Source organism: Chelon labrosus, assembly GCF_963514085.1.
Source record: "Chelon labrosus genome assembly, chromosome: 7".
Lineage (NCBI taxonomy): Eukaryota > Metazoa > Chordata > Actinopteri > Mugiliformes > Mugilidae > Chelon > Chelon labrosus.
Genome location: NC_140343.1, coordinates 23,053,346 through 23,074,841, shown reverse-complemented (window position 1 = coordinate 23,074,841; position 21,496 = coordinate 23,053,346). Strand labels below are relative to the sequence as shown.

At 41.0% G+C, this 21,496-nt stretch overlaps 3 protein-coding genes across 3 annotated transcripts in view; all 3 read right to left on the bottom strand.

The window, feature by feature from the left end:
• The window catches only part of gng12b (guanine nucleotide binding protein (G protein), gamma 12b), a 28,535-nt gene extending 16,279 nt beyond the window's left edge, over positions 1-12,256 (bottom strand). The window contains exon 1 of the mRNA XM_084548655.1: positions 12,240-12,256. The gene's annotated coding sequence lies outside the window, so the exon portion shown is untranslated. The remainder of the gene's footprint in view (positions 1-12,239) is intronic.
• A 556-nt stretch (positions 12,257-12,812) lies between these two features.
• Positions 12,813-17,947, bottom strand: LOC311490896 (protein wntless homolog). The gene is made up of 12 exons (XM_084548654.1): positions 17,818-17,947; positions 17,342-17,605; positions 17,117-17,241; positions 16,889-17,044; positions 16,664-16,800; positions 15,190-15,358; positions 15,014-15,111; positions 14,873-14,936; positions 14,629-14,772; positions 14,457-14,540; positions 14,215-14,380; positions 12,813-14,090 (listed from the first exon to the last, which is right to left on the bottom strand). The coding sequence occupies exons 1-12, from the start codon at positions 17,921-17,923 to the stop codon at positions 13,990-13,992; spliced, it is 1,614 nt and encodes a 537-aa protein (XP_084404780.1). The 5' UTR covers positions 17,924-17,947; the 3' UTR covers positions 12,813-13,989.
• Positions 17,948-18,548: 601 nt separating this feature from the next.
• dr1 (down-regulator of transcription 1) lies at positions 18,549-21,323 on the bottom strand. The gene is made up of 3 exons (XM_084548824.1): positions 20,325-21,323; positions 20,027-20,190; positions 18,549-19,354 (listed from the first exon to the last, which is right to left on the bottom strand). Exons 1-3 carry the CDS (start codon positions 20,542-20,544, stop codon positions 19,208-19,210), a joined length of 531 nt encoding a protein of 176 aa, XP_084404950.1. The 5' UTR covers positions 20,545-21,323; the 3' UTR covers positions 18,549-19,207.
• Positions 21,324-21,496: the final 173 nt, after the last annotated feature.

Genomic DNA, 21,496 nt, shown 5'->3' with positions numbered 1-21,496 from the left:
GACCTGCTCTTTCAGGGCAGAAATATGTAGTTTAAGAAATGCTTATGATCCGAACTGAGAAATTTTAGAGCAAGACTCTGCATGACCTCAGTCACCCTGCATGATATGACACTGAAACCTAGTCTGGAGCATTCAGATGATGACTGAGCCTTTTTCACTCATGCACTTTTGGAGCATTATAACGCTGTATTCATTCAAAGTACTGGCCAGGATCTCAGAGGGAAAATATGTGCGGGCCGCTTGGAGCGGTTTGTTTTCAGAACAGTGTAACTCCATTGGAACGCAGCTGCAATGCCGAGCAGCATACCACCCTGTTTCGCCCCTAATGAACATCAATCAAAGGCGCATTTTTACAGCAGCACAGACCACCAAGTGTACACTCGCAAGGCGATGCAATTAAATTATTTCTGGATTGGAAAATATTTCCTTTGCCACTGTCTGGTGGAGGGAAACGTTTTAGAAAAAAAAAAAAAATCAAAGGAGGAAAGAGCAGTTTGTAGAAAAGAATCCCAGGCATGCATCTAGTGGCTGGGCAAATTTTCTGGGCAGGGTGACATCCTGACGGCTGCTTGGTCTTCTTCTCTTAACTGCCAGACACTTATGTTTGTTAACTAGAGGCCGACATTCCCCAGGATGGCTCCTGCAGGAAAGACCATGGTGGCTGGAATTCCTGTCTGGCAGACACGTGGCACAGGAGTGGTGTCTTAAAGTGGACACAGCAGCGCACGGACAGATAAAGCAGGCTCCGTGGACTGTTTATTGTCAGCGGCCTGCAGTCTTGATTAGAGGGGTTTATAACAGAAGCTATTCTGTTGCAGTGCAGAAGCAATTTCTAATAAATTGAGGACACCAGATGTAAAAACAACAAACCGGTTTTTAAAGCAGACATTTGACACACAGGTGTATTAATCATGGCTCAGTTCCATCAAGTTCCCTAGTAAGCCATACCGGTGAGACAGCATGCACGAAAGCATGACCTTCCCTGAAGTGGAACTGAGCCATCATTAAAACGTTTGTTCTATCCCTACTGTGACAAGTCAAGTTGTCTGTTGTGAAATAGGTCAAAGGCAGAAACGCACTGCACAGCAAAACTGTTTGTGTAAATAGCAATTGTACAGGCACAAAACAGAGCAGTGTGAAAGAGGAGGAAAATGCACAATGGCAGAACTGACATGCATAAAAAAAGGGTAATAGTAAAAAATACATGTATGTTGCAGTGTATACACTCTAATATGGATGATGCTATATAGAGCATAGCAAGTATAAAACCAGATCAGCCCGTGTAGACAGCTGAACCGATTAATGTTGAAGCATATCGGTTCCGGCAGATGCACATGAGCCAGACAAAATGAAAAACATGGCTGAAACACTTCCTGTGTAGCTTAAGAATCTGCAGCCACATTAGCAACTCTGTGAGGCTCTACTTCCACACAAGGTGCTTTAGGATAATTACTAACGCCAGCAGGGTAACATACCTACAAGGACAATGCTGACACCCTGATATTTAGCAGGTAAAGAGTCTTAACGTGACACCATGCAAGCAGCTGATTTGATTTGATTTTTGCATAAATTACCCAGCATGTAATTTAGATTGTGTGGGTTTGTGTATTTTAACCTAATGGTGGCTAGTGTAGAGGTCAGAAGCATATATGCAAATGCTAACTCTATCGGTGCATTTCACTAACTAACTACAATGTCAAGGCCAAAAGGAAAAGTGAGAGAAGTCCATAGTATTTTTCCTTTCAGGATCAAGAATGTCTGTACAAAATTTCATGCCAGTCCACCCAGTAATTGCAATTTCAGTCTAAAGCAAGAAAGTGGACCAATTTTCGCCTTGCCTTGAGGTTTCAAACAACACATACAAGTTAAATTTGTAATTCCCCTCACAGACAGAGGTGAAGTCAGTGCCTGGCAGGCAGTTGTGTGAAAATCCGAATCCATGGAAACAGGATCTGCAGTGACCTAGTTGTTGAGTGGGCTGGTAATATGTCACAAGGGGGCAACAAGAAGGGGGTGACATGGTAATTACACATGTGAAACTGCACTAATAATTCATGCTATAGTTTTTTTTAAGCACGATGCCGACAAGCATGGACACTCTCCCTCAGAATGTATCCCACAGGAGATGTTCCGTTGCTAATAAGCTGCATAATACGTTTATTGTATCAATCTAATCCGTGTGGTTCCCATTGTAAATAATTTTACAGGTGAACAGGAAAAAAGTAAAAGCCAGTGGCTGGAGGAGTTCCAGCTGCACACTCAGAGGTACTTTATTCCCCCCAAAGCAACAACATGAAGAAGCTGTTTGTCCTACTTCAAAGCCAACATGTGTCTACGTTATAGCTGCGCTGATAGGACAGCTAATCTCCAGTGGTATCTGCATGTATCCAGGACGTTTGTAGGCCACCCAGTGCACAGAAATCCTGGTTTAAATTCTCAAAATGATGTTATGTTAAGGATGTAAATCTCTATTAGTCCAAGATTTATTTTTACAAGTTCCTGAGAACAGAGGAAATCTGCAGAGGACATGAGAAGCAAAGGTCTTGAATGCATTCACTACTGTCTGTTACAGATCAAACAGGTTTCTTCCTCCGCTTGCACGAACAACTTGAAGCGTGGCATGTGTGGCATGTGAGGAAGAAACAGCTTCACGTGCAGACATATGAGCCATTTTCATCAGCCTTTGCATATGTTACAGATGGAACCCGCTCCCACCAGAAGCAAGAAAGGCAATGTACACAAGCAGTGCCGGCTTTGCTGGTCATGGAAGGAAGCCATCAGAACCGGTGATCAAATGAGTATTAACCACATTACTTCCTGCACGGGGAACAGCCACTCCCGCCTCTTCCCATAGCTAACCAACATGAGTAGGAGTGTGTGTTTGTGTGCGCGCGTGGGGTGTGGGGTGTTCAGGAAGCGGAGACAGAGTACAACCGCGCAGAAGGAAGGAAGATGCCCATATATGAGCAGATGCTTATGAAACAGGATGGAGGACATGCCTGAAGAGGTCTGTAGAGATCTCCCTGGGGTGCGACAATAGTGCAGTAAATGTGTTAGCCTCCTCCTACACGTATAAACTCACACCCTCACACTCAAAAAAGCTCAAGTTCCACCGAGCTCAGACTTTCATTCATCCTGACACTACATTGTGTTCGGTCCACATCCCACCTGAAACCTGTGTGTTACGTAATTATCGCGACAAACAGGTGTTAGAAATTAAAGGAGTTAATGGGAAAATGAATTATTTCTACCAAATGCAAGCTATTGACCCAGTGGGCTTCTCTTTCTGCCAGCTATGCACAATAGACAGAGGCCCTGCAGCCAATTAGCAACACACCTGCACCCTGGCAGAAAGAGCCTTTGTTAAGCACCTGCATGTTGACTGGCTCTTTTTTCTTTACTCGTACACTACATTGTGTTTTAATTAAAGGTCAACTGTATGCGCTCAGACATTCATTTCAGAATCATGTCTTATTTTGACCTGGAACTGATTTAAAAGGTTTTGCTGCCCCGCAAATGACATTGCATTTCACTTTATTCAGGCTTAATCCGCCCATATTTATGCTCTATAAATAGGTTTTTTTTTTGTCCTGTAGTAAATATGGAGAATAACACATGCACGGAGAACTGCCCATGTTCTATCACTTAACACATTCTTTACAGTTCTTTAACATAAGCCCATAAAGCGCCGTTACACATAGATGTTCTTTACTTATTAACAACTGCAAAAAGAAGCAGATGCACATGCGTATGTAGCACTGGCTGACTCTGATGTTTCAATAGCATAAGCATAAAGGACAAACAAAGTGGTTTTAGGACAGTATTGTCGGGAGTGTCCCAAACCTTAAGGCATGAAGTCAAAGTGACAGACTGTCAAACACTGCCATCATGTGGAGTAAATGCATCATTTACCTACTGGACCTACTGCCTTTGCAAAATCTTTATTTAGTTACTACGGCATCTAAAGGAGTGAATGTCTTTGCAGGTTTAGCTTCTCTGTTTACTTACACGTTGCTCTATGTTGTTGGTGAAGGTTATTGTGACTGTTTTTACGGGCGAGAAAAATGTAATTTATATTTTTCATTCATTTATTCATAAATAGTGCCTCTTCTTCCTCTAAGGATCATTTATACATGCATTTGTTGCATAAAACCAGCAAGAAAACTACTACTACTAATGCAACAAATAATCATTTAGAATAATAATCATACACTGCCTGGCCAAAAAAAATGTCACCACCTGGATTTAACTAAGCAAATATGTACAAGCCTCCTGTTGGATAATTACTGCATGGGCGATTATCTTTCATCTGGCAACAAGTTATTTAACCCCAACTGATGCAAAGAGCAGCTTCTCATTTCTTAAACAACCATGTCGAAAGACACATCCCGTTGTCGTGGAAAAGATCTGTTTGAGAAGGGTCAAATCATTGGCATGCATCAAGCAGAGAAAACATCTAAGGAGATTGTAGAAACCACTAATATTGGTTTGAGAACTGTCCAACGCATTATTAACAACTGGAGAAAACAGAATAGTGGAGAACCATCGCATCAGCATAAGAAGAGAGGCAGAAGAAGTGATGCACCCATCATGCCTAGTATCTACTGTACAAGCCTGTGGGGGCAGTGCTATGATCTGGGGTTGCTGCAGTTGGTCAGGTCTAGGTTCAGCAACATCATGTGCCCAAAGAATGAGGTCAGCTGACTACCTGAATATACTGAATGACCAGTTTATTCCATCAATGGATTTTTTCTTCCCCGTTGGCACAAGCATATTCCAAGATGACAATACCAGGATTCATCGAGCTCAAATTGTGAAAGAGTGATTCAGGGAGCATGAGACATCATTTTCACACATGGATTGGCCACCACAGAGTCCAGACCTTAACCCCATTGAGAATCTTTGGGATGTGCTGGAGAAGGCTTTGCGCAGCTGTCAGACTCTCCCATCATCAATACAAGATCTTGGTGAAAAATCAGTGCAACACTGGATGGAAATAAATCTTGTGACACTGCAGAAACTTACTGAAACAATGACACAGCGAATGGATGCTTCATAAACCAGTGTATAAAGGCTGGTTATGAATGCCATAAGACTGCTTAACACATTATAAATAGTTCCCCCCTCCTCACCCACCCACTCCTATTACCCTGCAATTAAAAAGTGCGATAATATTTATCTCCATTTTTAAGTTTTTTATATGTATATTTATTCTATTTTGTATATACCATTTCTGTCAATATTCCTGCTGTGCTCTGAGCCATTGCACCGAAATTTCATTTTGATGAAAATCTAAATGACAAATAAAGTCTAAGTCTAAGTAAGTAGATGTTTATGTAAACAAGCTCCTTCTAATTAAATTGGATGACTAAAAAAATATAAACAAGTAAAAGCATCGGTGGATTTAAAATTTGACATTATGGATGATGTCCAAAAATGAAGAATCAAACATTTCCCACGATGCCATAAGTAGCATTTTGATGTTTTTTTTTTTTTTCAAACTTCACTTTTAAACAAAGACTCAAGCCATTAAAAGTAAATGACTCTTCTTTAAAATGAGAAGAAACTTGTCCACTGAAAATTCTCTTTCTACCACAAGAGGCCAGCATCCTCCCAGACAGTCAACAAACGAGCTGGAGATATGAAATACTTAACTGGCCGGGATAAATAATGGATAAAGCTGTGAAGCAATGTTTGCAACCTGAGTCACCTCTCAATTACAGCAAAGGCCGTAGATGCTGGTGTCTCACGGTTGTTTTTAAAAGGGCGTCAGTCTGCAGACAAAGACATTGACCTGTGTGAGAAATATCTCAAGGAGTATGTATTTGAGTTTCTTGTCTGTGCAAACGGCATTAATCTGGGGACAAAATAACAAAGGAAATACATTGCAATTAACAGTTAAACCAGAAACACACAATCACATTGGTGTAGTTATATGTAACAGTTCTTCCAGCAGATGACAAATGAGCGTGAGGTCACACAGTGTGATGAATACCAGTGCGCTGACACCACTTTTCTCATCATTTAGACAAAATGATTTAGGCCAGATATGTTGTGGGTACAGTCTACTTCCTCTGTGCCATCAGTCACATGGCCAGCCCTTTGGTTTGAGAACTTTTCCTGTGTCTGAACACTTTCCGTCACAATAACAACGTGGAGGTATGATGTTGTTGTGTGTCTAAAGTCTAAAATGCTGTTTATTTGCTTTTAACAGCTTTTAACGCTCTCAACATTTTGCCCTCATATACAGGCTAAATCCACCGCTTTTAAAGAAAGATATAAATGGGAATTATATATTTCAACTAGCACATACAAAACATCTGTGCTTACATTTGAAGTCAATGTGCAAATCTTGCAATCTCATAAATCTCAAGAGAATCCGTTTGTCTCACATGCTAAGTTTGCATTACTACTGATGGAAATATCAGGCTCCTTCATTGACTTCATTCTTATATTACCTAGATACTAACTCACTAACTAACTAATTTACTTTAGTAATGATTTAAAACTCTATAAATATGAAAACATAGATTAGTGCAACATTAAGTAATATTTGCCCCCATTTTAAATTTTACTGCCACTGCACTTTGGGTTTTTCCTCTGTTTACAGTTCTTAATGAATTTTCCATGCTGTTCACCAAAATATAACTCGATGGCAGAATCCATCATTTCTATGACAATTTCAGGCAAGCATTTTAATGTACCGGATAAGAGCTGAAACACAGTGACCTGATATTAACATTTTATCACAGAATTTAATGCACGGAGAAATTAATTTAAAGTTATGTCTTAATTATTTCATGATGTTACAAGAAGTACATTTATATGATTCATGAAACCAAAAAAAATCCCTATTTTTGTAAAGTTCTATCTTCAGCTGTATATGCACTTCAATATAACAAGGATAATAAGAAATGATTCACCTGTTACTGTTAAAATCCTCATATCAACATCCTGACTTCTTGAATAATGAGTTGTTTTGTGTCATTACTGTAAATTTGAAATATAAAGAGGTCTTCTTTCACTTATTTATGGTTATATCAGATATACTGTCTCTTAAACTGACACATCTATTATTGTACAAATCCAAAACCAGAGCAAGATTATTTTTTTTTTTTACTACCTGCTGTGTTCTAGTTGCTAAGCAACCACTTACTTCCTTGTCTAGTTTATAATTGACCATAGTGTCCAGTATCAGTCAAGGGCGGGTGGAGGGTTGATGTGTGAGCGTTTCAGGTGAGCATAAACATACCATTGCCTGATGGGAACTAAACGACGTATAATAAAAAATATGACCGGTTCATTCGGCTTTACCTAAATGAGAAATTACACATCTTTGCTACGCATGCAACAACAACACAACCCACACTTATCTAAAGATTCACAACCTGTGATCAAGGCAATAACACCTCTCCTGGTAACGCACACATGCAGGGACTGTTTGCATCAACAACAGCTGTTCTGCTCCATCACTATGAGCCTACAGCTTTGTAAATATCAGGTCCATGTGTGTACATAGCTATGTAGATCTGATATTTTGAGGAAAATGTTTTGCACCAAAACTCATGGTTTGTATCGCTACTAAAAATTAAACATTAACAAACCCATCATACACAGTCCTGGCCTGGTGTAGCAAGACTCAGAATATAATGTTCTTATCAGAATATGAGCCTGTTAAAACGCAATCTGGATTTCAACCAGTACAGAGGAACAAAAATAGCTCTGATAACCAATTAGAGTCATTCTGTTGTAAACAGATTCAACAATCTGCTGCTCAGATGACATGAGTGACTATGTTGCTGTTACTCTTTCGTCCATCACCGCACAAAGCCCACCCAGACGATTGGACTGGCCGTGCAGATCAGTTCTCAACAGAGTGACCCCAGATCAACTTTCTGCCACAAAAAAAATGCAGTCCATGCAATCTCACACTAAAGCAGATAAATCATGGATATAGTTGTATGACACAGAACTAAAGACGACTGGCTGACTAAACTTAAAGATCTATATAGATGTGTGATTTTGAATTATTTATTTATAGTAGTCTCATATCTCCCACAGGCCACCCTTAATTAAAAAACACTGACATACATAATGCAACCCAACTGACCAATTACACATCAGTGCATACCTCACCCACAGGAACCAGTGGAGACATAAAGAGATGTTAATTACATTTAATGGCAGTGGCTTTATTCAGAGTCAGTCCCTTGATGCTGCACAGACGCACCACAGAGACCTGGAGATGGTTTGTGTAATCGTGTCAGCCGAGATGCACATCATGTGGGACTGCACAACAAAAGCGCACGTCTATAAATATCCCGCCACAGCAATATGACAGGTCCCGCAATGTCAGCGAGATCAGACACAGGGTGACACCAGCGAGCGTCCTGGTCACTGTCACACGGGGGCCTGTGTGTCACTCTGTAGGGGGAACGACCCCGCAGCTTCAAGGACATCCTGCCACGGGAACAGGAAGGAATAACAACGAGGCAGCACTTTCTGCTCGCAGTAGATGATTAAAGGAGCCTCTAGCAAGTCCCAAGAGTTCTGACAGCAATGACTACAGAAACAGTTCTGTAGAGAAACTGGGTTTGAAGATCAAAGACTCTTGGGGAAAATTGTGTAACACATATATTTTATCTGTTAAAATGAAATTATTCTGCCTTTGTACTGAGTTTCAACAAGTGTGAGGGACCTTATACGAAACCTAAAATATTTGACCAAGGGGTGAAACTGATCTGCAAATAAAATGTGTTCTTGTGTACATTTGAAGTAACGTAGTTCAATAAATTCATCTTAAATTAATTTTAAATGTGTTATCTTAAGGCGGCTCAGCCACATCTTATCTAAAATATTAGATATCATTATGTTTTGACCAAAGGGTGACACAGATCTGCAAATAAAATGTGTTCTTGTGCACATTTGAAGTAATAGAGTTCAATAAATTCATCTTTAACGCCACTGGACTTTGGGATTTTTCCTGTTTGCAATTTTCCATGCTGTTCACCAAAATATAACTTGATGGTAGAATCCATCATTTCTAGGACATCACATGATGCATGAGTTGAGGGGATGCTGACAGAAAGAAGAAAATATCTACTCTGAGTTGCATGTGTGGCAGTCTGCAAACCAAGCAACACATAAAAAGAGGAGATGCACAAAGGCCTAATTTCATCTATGCTGCTGCCAGGTTGCCACGGAAACACAGCATCCTATTTTATTCCCAAAAAAAGAAAAAAAAAGTGAAGTGTGGGAGCGTCCTCACCTCCATATCATCCTGGAGATACCAGAGAATTTCACAATGACCGTCACACAGTCTTATGTGGCTAGATTTATGTGCACGAGCATTCTTGTTAAGGTCAGGATTCTGGACCAACCTGAAAAGTTTCTATGTTTATACAGATCTCTAATGATCTGGTACACATATGTTAACTGAAGATTTCTAGATACTGTATTTTTCATTAAGGATTGCGCTGGTTACACAAATTTTAAAGGAAAAAGATAAAACTTCTATGCCGTCACGAATGACAACCAAAACTCTGATCCAGCAACTTTTCAATGATATGAAAACAAAACAACATGCATTTGATCACTGCCTGCAAGCCATCAAAAGGCGCAGACAAGCCGCAGCTTGTTTAAAGGCAGAGGGAGTCAGCACTGGGATAATATGATGGATGTAAACTTGTGATCCGCTTTAAAAATGTAAAGTGTGCGAGGAAAAGCCACTGAGCCACATTGCGAGAGCCTGTCATCACTTGTTGATAAGCAGCGAAGGTTTTTGTGTTCCGAGCAGCCCTTTTATGGGGGACACATTCTCCTCCTAGTCGGTGAGTGTACAATACCTCCATCACCGCGACACGCTCTAGTGAGGAGGCTGAGAGAGCTCTGACGTGCGTCAAAGCAGGAGGACATTTTTCGCACATTGCTGCGGACTAACAGAGCCGGAGGGTGACGGCGGCGGCTCCGCTGTGTTGACTAGGAGCATTCTCTGAAGGTCTTTGTGACCAGAGCAGTGACGCACAGATGAACTCCCCGGAGGCCGAGCGTGGAATTTGAGTCGAGGGATTGAAGGGAGAGAGGGAGGGAGGGAGGGAGGGACAGAGAGAAGGAGGGGAAGGGGACGCTCTCACGAGATTAAACCATGCTAAGGTCTGCACCAGTGACTGTGGGGTAGCCAGGCAACAAGGCCAAACCCACGTCAGCACCAAAAACCCACTCAGGTGGAGTCACACTGGACTGCCAGAAGTCATGGAAAAATAATGCTCCTATAAGATGAAAATGTGGTTTTTGCAGTTATTCTGAGTAATCACTAATTATGGCAAAATTCATATCATTCCCTAAATAACCATCTTTTGTGATGCTCAAATTAAACATCTGTGCTTCTTACCAACAATCTAGCTCAAGTTATGCCAGGAACCCTAACCTAGAGGCAATCTAGTCAGTTGAGGAGATAGATATTAGGACTGGGACTGAACCTTAATAACCTCAAATGTGAATAAGACATGCTCACATGTTGAGTCAGGGCTGGCTTACTTATTCTCTGATCAGAAGATTTAAATCGAAATTTTGCACCGCTGCTTATGTTTGGAACACGTTTTGCATGTGCAACTTCCAGCATCATCTGCTTAATGACAAACACAGGGCTTCACGGAGGGCCTTATTTACACCAAATACATTCTGACATGTGACAGCACACAGATGATACGGTTGAGGTACGTTTAGCCGTTTTAGTTTCAAGGCACTGATCAAAACGAACGGAATCGAGAGATTGAGATATTTTCTCATATAATTTCTCAAAGCGAGGCACAGAAGTGGCGCTCAGTGCCCTATATTCACGATGTCAAGCAGCACACATCGGCACACATAGTCACCACCACATTGGCTGAGCTTAGATCAAAGCCAGCTGCTGACACATAGAACAGTTAGTAGATTAGTAGGAAAAGTTAGACTTAAAATTATAGACTAGGCTTACATTTTAAAAAGGAGTTACCAATTACTGTTTTAATGGTACATTCAGAGGAAGTCGTGTATGGAAGACAGTAGATGTTTTTCTAGAAGAAAGATTAATTTACACTGTTAGAATTCTTATATATCATTGGTTTAAATAAAACTAAGAATATGAATATACATATCTTTCTTCATATTCCAGTGTTTAGGAAATGGGTACAAGATGTCCCCTACATCACTGAAAGTCCACTCTAAAGTCATCACACTTGCGTGAGTCGCCCGTCGGACCAGGACTAGCTTCCAGACTACTTGTAATGTCACAAATCGCGTTGGCATGTACGCGCCTCCTATCCAGACTTTATCTAAGCACTTTCCGGGGAGCACTTTGAAAACAGTCCTCTTGTGTCTAGTAACAAAGCCCAAAGCACATTTTTGAGGAGAGGGGGACTTTGAGTATTAATATCACGCAGAGGCTGTTCAAAACAACTGCAGACAGGCTTCAGACTGAAACAACAACATGTGACCAATCCTTTATTTGTCTTCTGGTAATCTAACCACGGCCATCTTTCTTCCTCAAACATTTCTGATGTGCACAACAGCCCCTCACAATTCACTTGATGCAAACCTAGAACTTGAAGAGAGGGCATGGGGAGGTCATTCATTCTCACTGTACTAAAATAGACTAGTGTTTCTAGGTTTCCACTGTGGCCCCGGTGTGATACATCTTTCTCTGCCATCCCACGAAATGCTTTCATGTCTGATATGAATATTTCAATCATTTGTATTGCTTCTGTTCAACTAAAAAAAAAACGCTGGAAAGGCCTACTTCCTAAAAAAAAACAAAAAACAAAAACAAAAAAACAAGAGGTAACGTTTTATTATAGTAAATCTCTCAGATATTCACTGAGTCTTGCAGAAGATTTAACAATGCCTCTCAGAAATACCTCCATGATATTACTGGGAAACAGGTGGCCTCCTCCCCGTTTGCTTGTCTTCTTTACAACCACCTGTCACCAATGATGCTTTAACCACCAGTGTGTTTACAGAATAAAATATATTGCTGACAAACTGTAAATCTTACAAAGCAAATCAAACAGGCAACGACCTGGTGGAATATATGCCATTTATGGTGTTTTCCCCAAACCACGGTTTGTTCACACGGGTTGCTGTTCAGGTTATGTTAATGGAAGTCACTGTTTAACCATCTGGCGTTATTTAACCGCAGCATTAGTGTCCATACACAGAGCCACCAAGATTATTCATGCAGCCTAATCTGCGCTCATACTCACCTGGCCTCTCGAATCCGAAGGAGTTTCTTTTCTTTCTTTTTTTTTTTTTTCAGAGTCGAGCCATGAAATAATCCCCACGGAGCTCCTTCGGTTAAATTGAAACTGTCGACAGAAAACTTTCGCCGTGGATCACAAACAAACGCTCGGCCGTGCTGCGTTGAAGCACAGCGACTGGAGACGCGGTCAGTCCTCTGCTGCTGACGGCTGCTGTGCTGGGCTGGACGACGCGGACGGCGTAGCTCCCTGGTTGGATGAGACAACAGCGCCTTCTGTCGGCAGCTCTGGACACCACTTCACCACTACGCATGGTACAGTTTATTATACTGTATTCGTATAAATATGGATATTAGAAAATGTTCTAATATGCAGTTCATTACACTTCTGATCGGGCCTCCATGTGGTTTACATTTAACCGATATTCATGTGAATACAGTCCACACAGTGAGATTTTGGAAAGTCACCTATGTTGTTTTGTTTTGTTCTTCCAGCTACCGACATTAAAAGAGTCTCAGCTATCATTAGGGTCAGTTCATATTACTGTAGAACGAGCCCTGCAAAACATGCAACCCATTTAACAAAAAAATAAATGCAACCTAGTGAGAAAAAATGACAAAACATAAAGTGTGTCTGTAAATAATTATTTTATTACATTTTTTTTTTCCTCTACTGTGTTTTTTTCCCCATCTGTGTAGAGCAGCTGTTGCAATTGCTGGTGTATAGCTTGAATGGCTCATTTAAGCCTAAGTCAGTGATCATAGGTTAAAAGGTAACTGAACGGCTATGAAGACCTTCACACTATCAGCTCTTACACCGATCAGCCACAACATTAAAGCCACTGACAGGTAAAGTAAATAAGATTGATCATCTTGTTACAATACAATGTTCTGCTGTATTGTTCTGCTTTAGGATCTGGCACTCGTGTGGATGTTACTTAGACATGTACCACCCGCCTAGACCAGACCAGGCTCCTTGATGGCAGCAGCCATCCCCAGCAAGATGCAGCCTGACACAGACACACACACAAAAACGCTTTAGGAACAACTAAAAAAACATGAAGAACAGCACAAGGTGTTGACCTGGCCTCCAAATTCACTACATCCCAAAGTGATCAAGTATCTGTGGGATGATCCACAGAGGCCCCTCCCTTCAACCCACAAGGCCCCCACTAACAACATTGTGTTGCCAGACACCACAGGATACCCTCAGAAGGCCCATGTCCATTCTCTGATGAGTCACAGCTGTTTTGGAGGAACAAGGGAGACCTACACAATATTAGGAAGGTGGTCATAATGATATACCTGATCAGTGTATATATATTTGATTTAGTGTCTGTGTCTTCACTCTGGTCTTCAGTAGGTGGACTGCTCTGTCAGTTCGAGATCAGTCGAAAATATTCCACCTCTTCACACTGAAAAATCTCTGATTGCTTTGTCCTTGTCCACAGGATCGTTGCGCTGTCGAGTGATGAAATGGCATCCAATGGGTTTTTGATGATTGCTCTTGATGAATTTGTCTAAATGTGAGCACAAAGAATGATCCTGTATACCCTTGCTTTATTTCTGCTGCTTTCATCAGGAGGGAAATTAGCAAGAAATGCTAGTTTGTCAGGTTCACTGGCAGCTATATAAAACATACATTTAAAGTTCAGTATTCTACAACAGCTAACGTTTACAGCTCATAGTACACAGACAAACCATTCAAGAACCAGCAACAACACAACAAAAAGGTTTCTGAAACTACACTGAGTCATTTAGTCCTCAGCCACCTTCCCAGTGATCCTGTACGCCTCCGTGGGCCCCTGCTCTCCACATGTCAGCTGTGTCTCTTGGCTCTCTGGCTTCTCCGTCACATCTGTAACATAATCTTAGACAAACAGCACTTGTGACAAACGTATTTGACATACTTACAAAGCAAGTATCTTTTTTCATTTGTTCAGAGATGTGGTTTCTAACCAAACAGTAAAAGTGTAACACACCTGTTTGCCCACTGTCTCCTGACTCGTTTCTCTTGTGCTTGTGAGAGGGAGCGTAGAGGAAGACAATGGCGAAGACATACAGGTTCCACATGCCGTAGATCCCTGTGAGAAAGGCGCTGTGGACTTGGAGAGTGTAGTCTCCCAAGTGCCAGTGACCTTCACTGACCTGGTGAAAAATAAAAGTCCTAGGAGCCCAATCAACAAAAACATATCCCGTGTTGATCTATAGAGTTGATACTTACTTGATTTAAGATGAAGAAGATGATGGTCATGGCTGCACATGCTAGAGTAACCAGCATCAAAAACTTAAACCTAAAGAGTCTACCCTGCAAAAAAAAAAAAAAACAGCAAGAGTATTGTATAAAGATTCAGTGATTAAATTTCTATTTGTGATTCAGATATAACCAGTCCAACCTTATAGTGCAGGCTCCTAGCCTCTGGCATGGCAGGAAGTTGTTGCATTTTCCCATCAATGTTCCTGAACACACAACGCACCATGTGACACAGGGAGAAGAAATACAGACAAATGGAAATCCCCGCCACGATAATGAAGGTAATCTGTACTAGCAATCAAGGAAAAAGCTAGAATAGCTTTGAGCTGGGTGGAAAACATGTTTATATGACATTTTATACTGCAGTATTAATATCTGAAGGATACTGAAACCTTTGTTCCGAATTCTGATGCCCACACACTGTAGAAAGGATTGCTCAAATATACTCCCCTTGGGTAAAAGAGGGAAAGGATTACTATTTTATAAAAGGATAAAACTGTAACAACACCAAGAAATACGTCACATACCTTTCGCTCAGGTCAAATATGAGAAGAATAGATGAGCCAAACATCACAAGTCCAACCTGCCACCAGTATGCCGAGAGACGATTCCTCCGACTTTGGTCCTGAAGGATTTGTCAATTCATCAACTTGCAGAAAAGCACAAGGAGACATACAGCTGAGAACAAGAATGAGATGCTAACCAAGAGGTGTTCACCACAGAAGATGATCCAGAAACAGAAGAGTGTGGAGTAGAAAGCACCCTGCTGGGCGTCTTCAAGCAGCAGCATCCACGTCCACTCAAAGCCCATCGACAGCCACTCGAGCGGCAAATTCAGGAAGGTCATCGAGATGCCCAGAGCAAAGATCACTCTGAAAAACAGATGCCACAAACAGCCAAACTAGTACTCTACAGAATGCAAGTGCTTACTTCTGCTCTGAAAAGACAAGCAATGCTCTCTCTTCTCTATTGCAGACACAGTATTGACCTAGTTTGAGGCAATCATGCACTTCAGATTGAATAATCTTCATTTCCTGTGCATGAAACCACTGAACTGAATCATTTTATACCTCTCCAATGTGGGCCAGAAGGCATACCTGTGGTTTTTAGTTCTCCCACAAATCTAAAAACCTAAAAGCAATGGAGCTGCATTGTATAACGTCACTTTATGTTTTAAAAAAAGGTAATGGTGTGTTCAGCCTATAATAAAATGGCCTGTACAGATGCAGAAACTGTATGGAAGCCCTTAGTGTTCAATATAAAATAAGACATAATTAAGACGTTATGGAATAAATTGATCATTTCTGACTATTGCGTATTTAGTGATTATTCAACCTAATTTAGCACCATTCAGTAAGTCCCAAGGAAATAAATGAGACAAAATAAAAGTATAAATTGTATAGCAAATGTTTAATCTCCAAAAATGTCAATCGCCACATGCCTCTACCTGCCCAACCTGGTAGCCAGTTAACAACTTGCTAGCCCTTTTAAAGCAAAAATCTTATATGATAAAACATACTGTGCAACATAAAATAAATTTGCAATACCCTTTTGAAATACTCTTTTTTTTGTGTGTAAATGCACTCATATAATAATTACTTATAATTACTAATACTTATTATATACTAATTTTTCAAAAAATTAGTTACCCTAGTGATAAAAAATATAATCCAACAGTCCTCCACAAAATCCACCTTCATGACTGTTCTAATGTTCAGTTTATGTTGAAACAGAAAGAGTCAGAAAGGTGGTAATTCAACTGGATGATCATTCTGGTGTTTGTGGATAAAATTCAACACTAAAGTGTTTCTGTAATTTAGCCGAGCCCACAGCTTAAACTGGGAGCTTCAAAGTAAAAGAAAGATGTGTTGGTACAATACAATACAATTAAAGAGCAACTGAAATCACAGCCCCCGCAATGAAAACACGGTTGAATCTACAGCTTTCTCAGTTATTTGAAACAAATGCTGACTACATTAACCTTCATGAAGCTAAGATTTAAGGCAGGAATGTTTTAATAATCTACCGACTAGTGAGTGTATTATGCATCATTAAATCATTATAATGATATGCAACACTTCTTTGGTTCCTTTAGTTCTAAAATATAGCAATATTCTTTGTGCAGCTACAACAAAGTGGTTGGTGTGGTTGACACATTCAGCCATTCTGAGACATACTTTTCCAAAAGGACAGGTCGCCTCGCCATGAGGCGGATCCTATGCCAGTACCACGCTGTGGCCACACACACCCAGGGGCTGAACACAGTCTTCATGCTGATCCACACTTTAGTGAAGCCTCCATTCTGGTGGATCCCCTTAGAGGAGAGGCACGTCAAATGTCTGAATGCGACACATGCAAATTAAACACACAAAATCAAAATGTACTCTAAGAGTTAAACTCACCACGATATGAATGTCCTTTATTTCTCCAATGCCAATGTTCACGGTGTCATTGACTGGCAAACGCAGGTTGATTAAAAAGTATTTGTGGGCCATGCTTCCCAGCTCCATGAATGGTATGGGGTCACAGTGATAAAAGCGGCCCTCATTTTCATATGTCTGCAGAAGCACAGGGGTTATACTAAGTGATAATGCTTCATTTGATGCATCAGTGCTGTCATGCAGGTTTACCTTAGGGACAGCCAATATACATTTGAGTGGCCTTTGTTCCACTGAGTGGAATTTTGCGGTCCACTCAGACATCAGATCATCCCTGTACCCCAGACGAGCATCAATAGTGACGACAGCACCGTCTTCTACACAGACAGGGACATCACTCAGTTTGTTATACATCCACAATAGTACCTGGTAATTACATTATTTGCATTACTGACAAATCCAAGATGCACTTCTTACCGATCTGATTTATCATTTTGAAAGCAATGTCAAACTGCAGAACAGCCAGCATGTACTGAAACCAGGGGCTCATCTCCTTGTCGGGAAGAGGTATGTGAACCGCAAAAACGATGTCGTTGGCATCGAGAGTTTTTGCCAGAGGCTCGTCAAAACTGTGGATCTGCTGGCACCGATTTGAACCCCACGGCATGAGCCAGACGCGTGTCCTGTGGCGATTAATGCATTTTGTGGCCAAGTAATGGATTGCACTGGTGGGACTGGGAGCTATGGCAAAATAAATAAATAAATAAATAAAAAGTTTAAGGTTTTTAAGATATGTTCTAAAAAGTAAACAGTTAAAATCTTACTTAGCTGAAAGTAGACGAGTGGCTTTTTATGCTTTTCCAAGATACACACACATACAAAAACATAAACAAATCTGCAAAAACTATTTTTTGTAACTAAATTAAAACGTATAATAAAATATGTTTACTTACCAATTAATGCTCCAGCCAAGATGGAAAAAAGTTGGAAAATCAAAATAAAGCAACCAAACACAACCAACTTTTTGGTGCTCATGCTCTCTATGATAGCTCCCGCCATTTCAAGAGATAATTTGATAAAGAAATATACTTGTCCTGAAAAAAACAAAGTGCTGCAACTTGTCCACCTGCTGCCGCACATCTGACTGTCCTTAAACATCAGGCATCACAGTGAAACAATGCATGTGCAGGGGGGTGGGATCTGAGGGTGGTGGGGGGCGGCGGGGAGGGGTCATTACAACATTGAAAGGAACATAGAGCAAGTGTCTATAAAACAGGCTTCCTTTATTGCTTAAAGAATACAACTTTGTAGTATAGGCAATTGAATGTGTATCACAACTAGATTACTTGTCTTTACACTGAGGACTGACCACAGTCACAATGCAAATGTTTGATACTGCAACCGAGGAGAAGGGCAATAACAAATTCGGCCTGGATATCAAAGCATTTTACAAAGTTATAGGTTAATCACTGTTTATACTGATCTGAACTCAGCAACGTGAATTACAGTAGCACCTACACCTTTATAAAAAAAACAAAAAAAAAAAACTGGGCTGTTAGTCTGTCCTCTATCTTTGGTTCTATGAGACAAATATATTCCGTTTCTCGAAGGTGTAGCTAATTACCAATACTGTGGGTGGTTCAAGGTAGAAGGAAAATGCAACATAAAGTACATTGAGTTAAAATTAACCAAAATATCCATTTATTTCTCTACTTAATAGAACAAATTCAATATTCACATCCCCTCAAACAATTCACTGTTGTACAAATATACCAGTAAGGGAATAAAGTGAACCCTTTCTGTAAAAATGACCATCTAACACCAAGAAAGGAGGAATTAGATGCTCTGAAATCATTCAAGAGCAGTTCTCCTAAACCACTGAATGTGATCAAGACCTATGGATGATTTAAACAAGCATAGGTGCAGTACCTGAAGGAGCAAACTCTTGCTGCATTACCACTAAAACTCATCGACATATGCCAGACAGCGTTTGCCTTCAGTGTATCCACAGCATACCCAGAACTCTACAAAGAACTCACAACATAATATCATGACAGTATTAAACAGAAACAACTAAAAAGGGGGAGAAATGGGATAATCAAAAACTTCAGATGTCCAATCCAAATCATTTTCAGGTACTGTTATCTGAATGTGTGGCTATCTTGAAATCCCCCTTCAGCTTTCTTTTCAATGTCCATTCCAAATGTGCATTTCCCATGTTTCGCAGATGTATACCAGCAGTCATACGTGTCTCATGTCTCTACCGATGACAGCACTGGGAGATTTTTTTGTGCCAACACTGTCCCAGGAAGGGGTTCGGACAAGTTGAACGGTGTCCGGGGATCACATGTCATCCTCTTCGTCTTCATCTTGAGAGGAACCGGCCTGTTGGGCTGCGCTTGCAGATGCTGCTGCCATCTGTGCCTGCTGGGCAGCCTGCTGCATCTGCAACCACTCCTGCTGGGCGAGCTCTGCCTGCTGCTGCCGTGCCTGCAGGAACACAGACCGGACAGACGTGAAACGAGCCATGACAACTTAAATATAAACTCATTATGCAAATGGAAATTGTTGCTGCTGTTACAACAGTAAGACATTCACCGAGTTTTGCAAGATCAAAATCCTATGCAGCACATTACAACTGCCCTGTACTTTTTCTTAAGGAGCTACATGTTCTACTCCATTTATAAGAGGGCAAGCTTTATTTCTGTGTAAATGTAAGCGCTTATATGTCTATTTAAGTATCTTACCTAAACTCTGATCAAGTTGCTGCAATGAGATTGAGCTACACAGTACAGTGCATTAGTAGATAGTCGTGCAACATGCCTAAGTAGTCAAGTTTTTAATTTCTCACAGAGCAGCAGCTGAGCTGAACATGGACACACCGACTGGAAATGGCTTTGCTAGTTCACAACATTCAAATGGTGCAATTTTGCATTATGCCTTTCCTGCAGGCGTTCATATAAACAAAACCAGTCCAACCAGGTTGGAAAGATGCACTCTGTCACATTAGATTATTTATATTAAGTAATAAATTAGCCGTTTTTATATGGGCACTTAAACTATCATGCTGCAGTTCTCAACACAGTGACTTCCCGCTCAAGCTCATCAACTGCATCGATGCATGCAGACTTGTAGATTATGGTAGTGGCTTGTCTTTCCCACCTTGGCAAACAGTTCCTGTTGTTGTCTGAGGAGCTCTTCCTCTGGGATGCCCAAGTTTTCCAGTCGAGAGCTGGCCTTCCTCCTTTTCAGAGCTACAGTTTTACACTCCTGCAGGACGTCTTTCACCTCTGTGATGTAGGATGCGAAACCGAGGCTCTCGAGCGCTGTGGTTTTAAAGCAAGAGGCGAAAGTGTATTAATTGCTCTCTGTGGTTTTAAGACAGACACACCCCTTTTAAGCAGTAGCCCATTCCCTAAAAGTACATATAGGCCAGAGCAAAAAAAGGACCAGGGCTCACCATTGATGACATGCTCGGGAGAGATGGTTTTCTTGTCGGACTTGTTGCATATTTCATTGGCTTCTGAGGATATGAGGTGGATGAACTCTGTGCAGCAGTTCACCACTAGCTCCCTGGCGTCGTTAGCCACTCGTACGTTGGGGAGAGTTTCTTTTATCATCTTGTTGATAGCTGCTCTCGGAATGGTGAGGTCGTCGTCGTTCCCAGAGGAAGAAGCCATCGTGGCAGGCAAAACGACCACAAACCAAGAAATAGAAACTCCGGTTCTTGACCTGAAGGTCGTCACCAGAACCTTGAAATGACTGTTTTAGTCGATGCGGCTGAAGTAAACCGCCCAGGTCAAGGCAGCGTCAACACCAATTTAAATGTCATGAAGCAATGAAACGTTTCCTCAAAGTTAGCCGGCTGCCTAGCTTGCTAACAAAGCTAATAGCTAAGTGTACGTGTCAAAACAAACGAGACGCGGTTTCTCCAGACCGGCGCTCTAACGTGGAATGTGACCGGAAATTAAAAGTCCAAGAAACGTCAACGCACAAATAACAAACACGTTAATACTGAGAAAACGCTTAGCTAGCTAGCTACCAGGCTAGCTAGTAGCTGTGGTCCCTGTGCCAGGCAAGCCGCAACGGAGAAGACAAGTGAAAGCGGAGTCTGAGAGCATGGCTAAAGCTAGGCTAACAATGAAGTACCCCTTTGCATATAGAACTAAATAGTTGGCTTTACGGGGACGACGAACAGTACAAAACAGCAACAACACTGCTGGTTACTCTAACTGGCATCGCCAAGTAAACCGAACATTTTAAACAAACGTATAGGCAGTAGCGATAAATTTATATTTTGATATTCTGGGCAACATTAGCTTAAAATTGCCCGGATGCAACGTCAACGACAAAGAGCCGGAAGCAGTGTATCTCCAAGAGTTGTTTCAAGTTGCTTAACTAGTGTTTACCGCCATCTACCGGTCACGTAGAGTGTAATTTGTTTCTATTCTAGTATATTGTATAATTTAATCTTCTATCGTTGTCCATTGTTTGTCTAAATACTGAGCACCAGTAAATAGTAGAATGGAATATAATATTTTAAGTCTTTCTTAGTTAAAGCACACGTGGCGTGAGGCTCAGAGCAAAACAGCTGAATCCCAGATTAGATAATCCACTGTCACAAACACAATA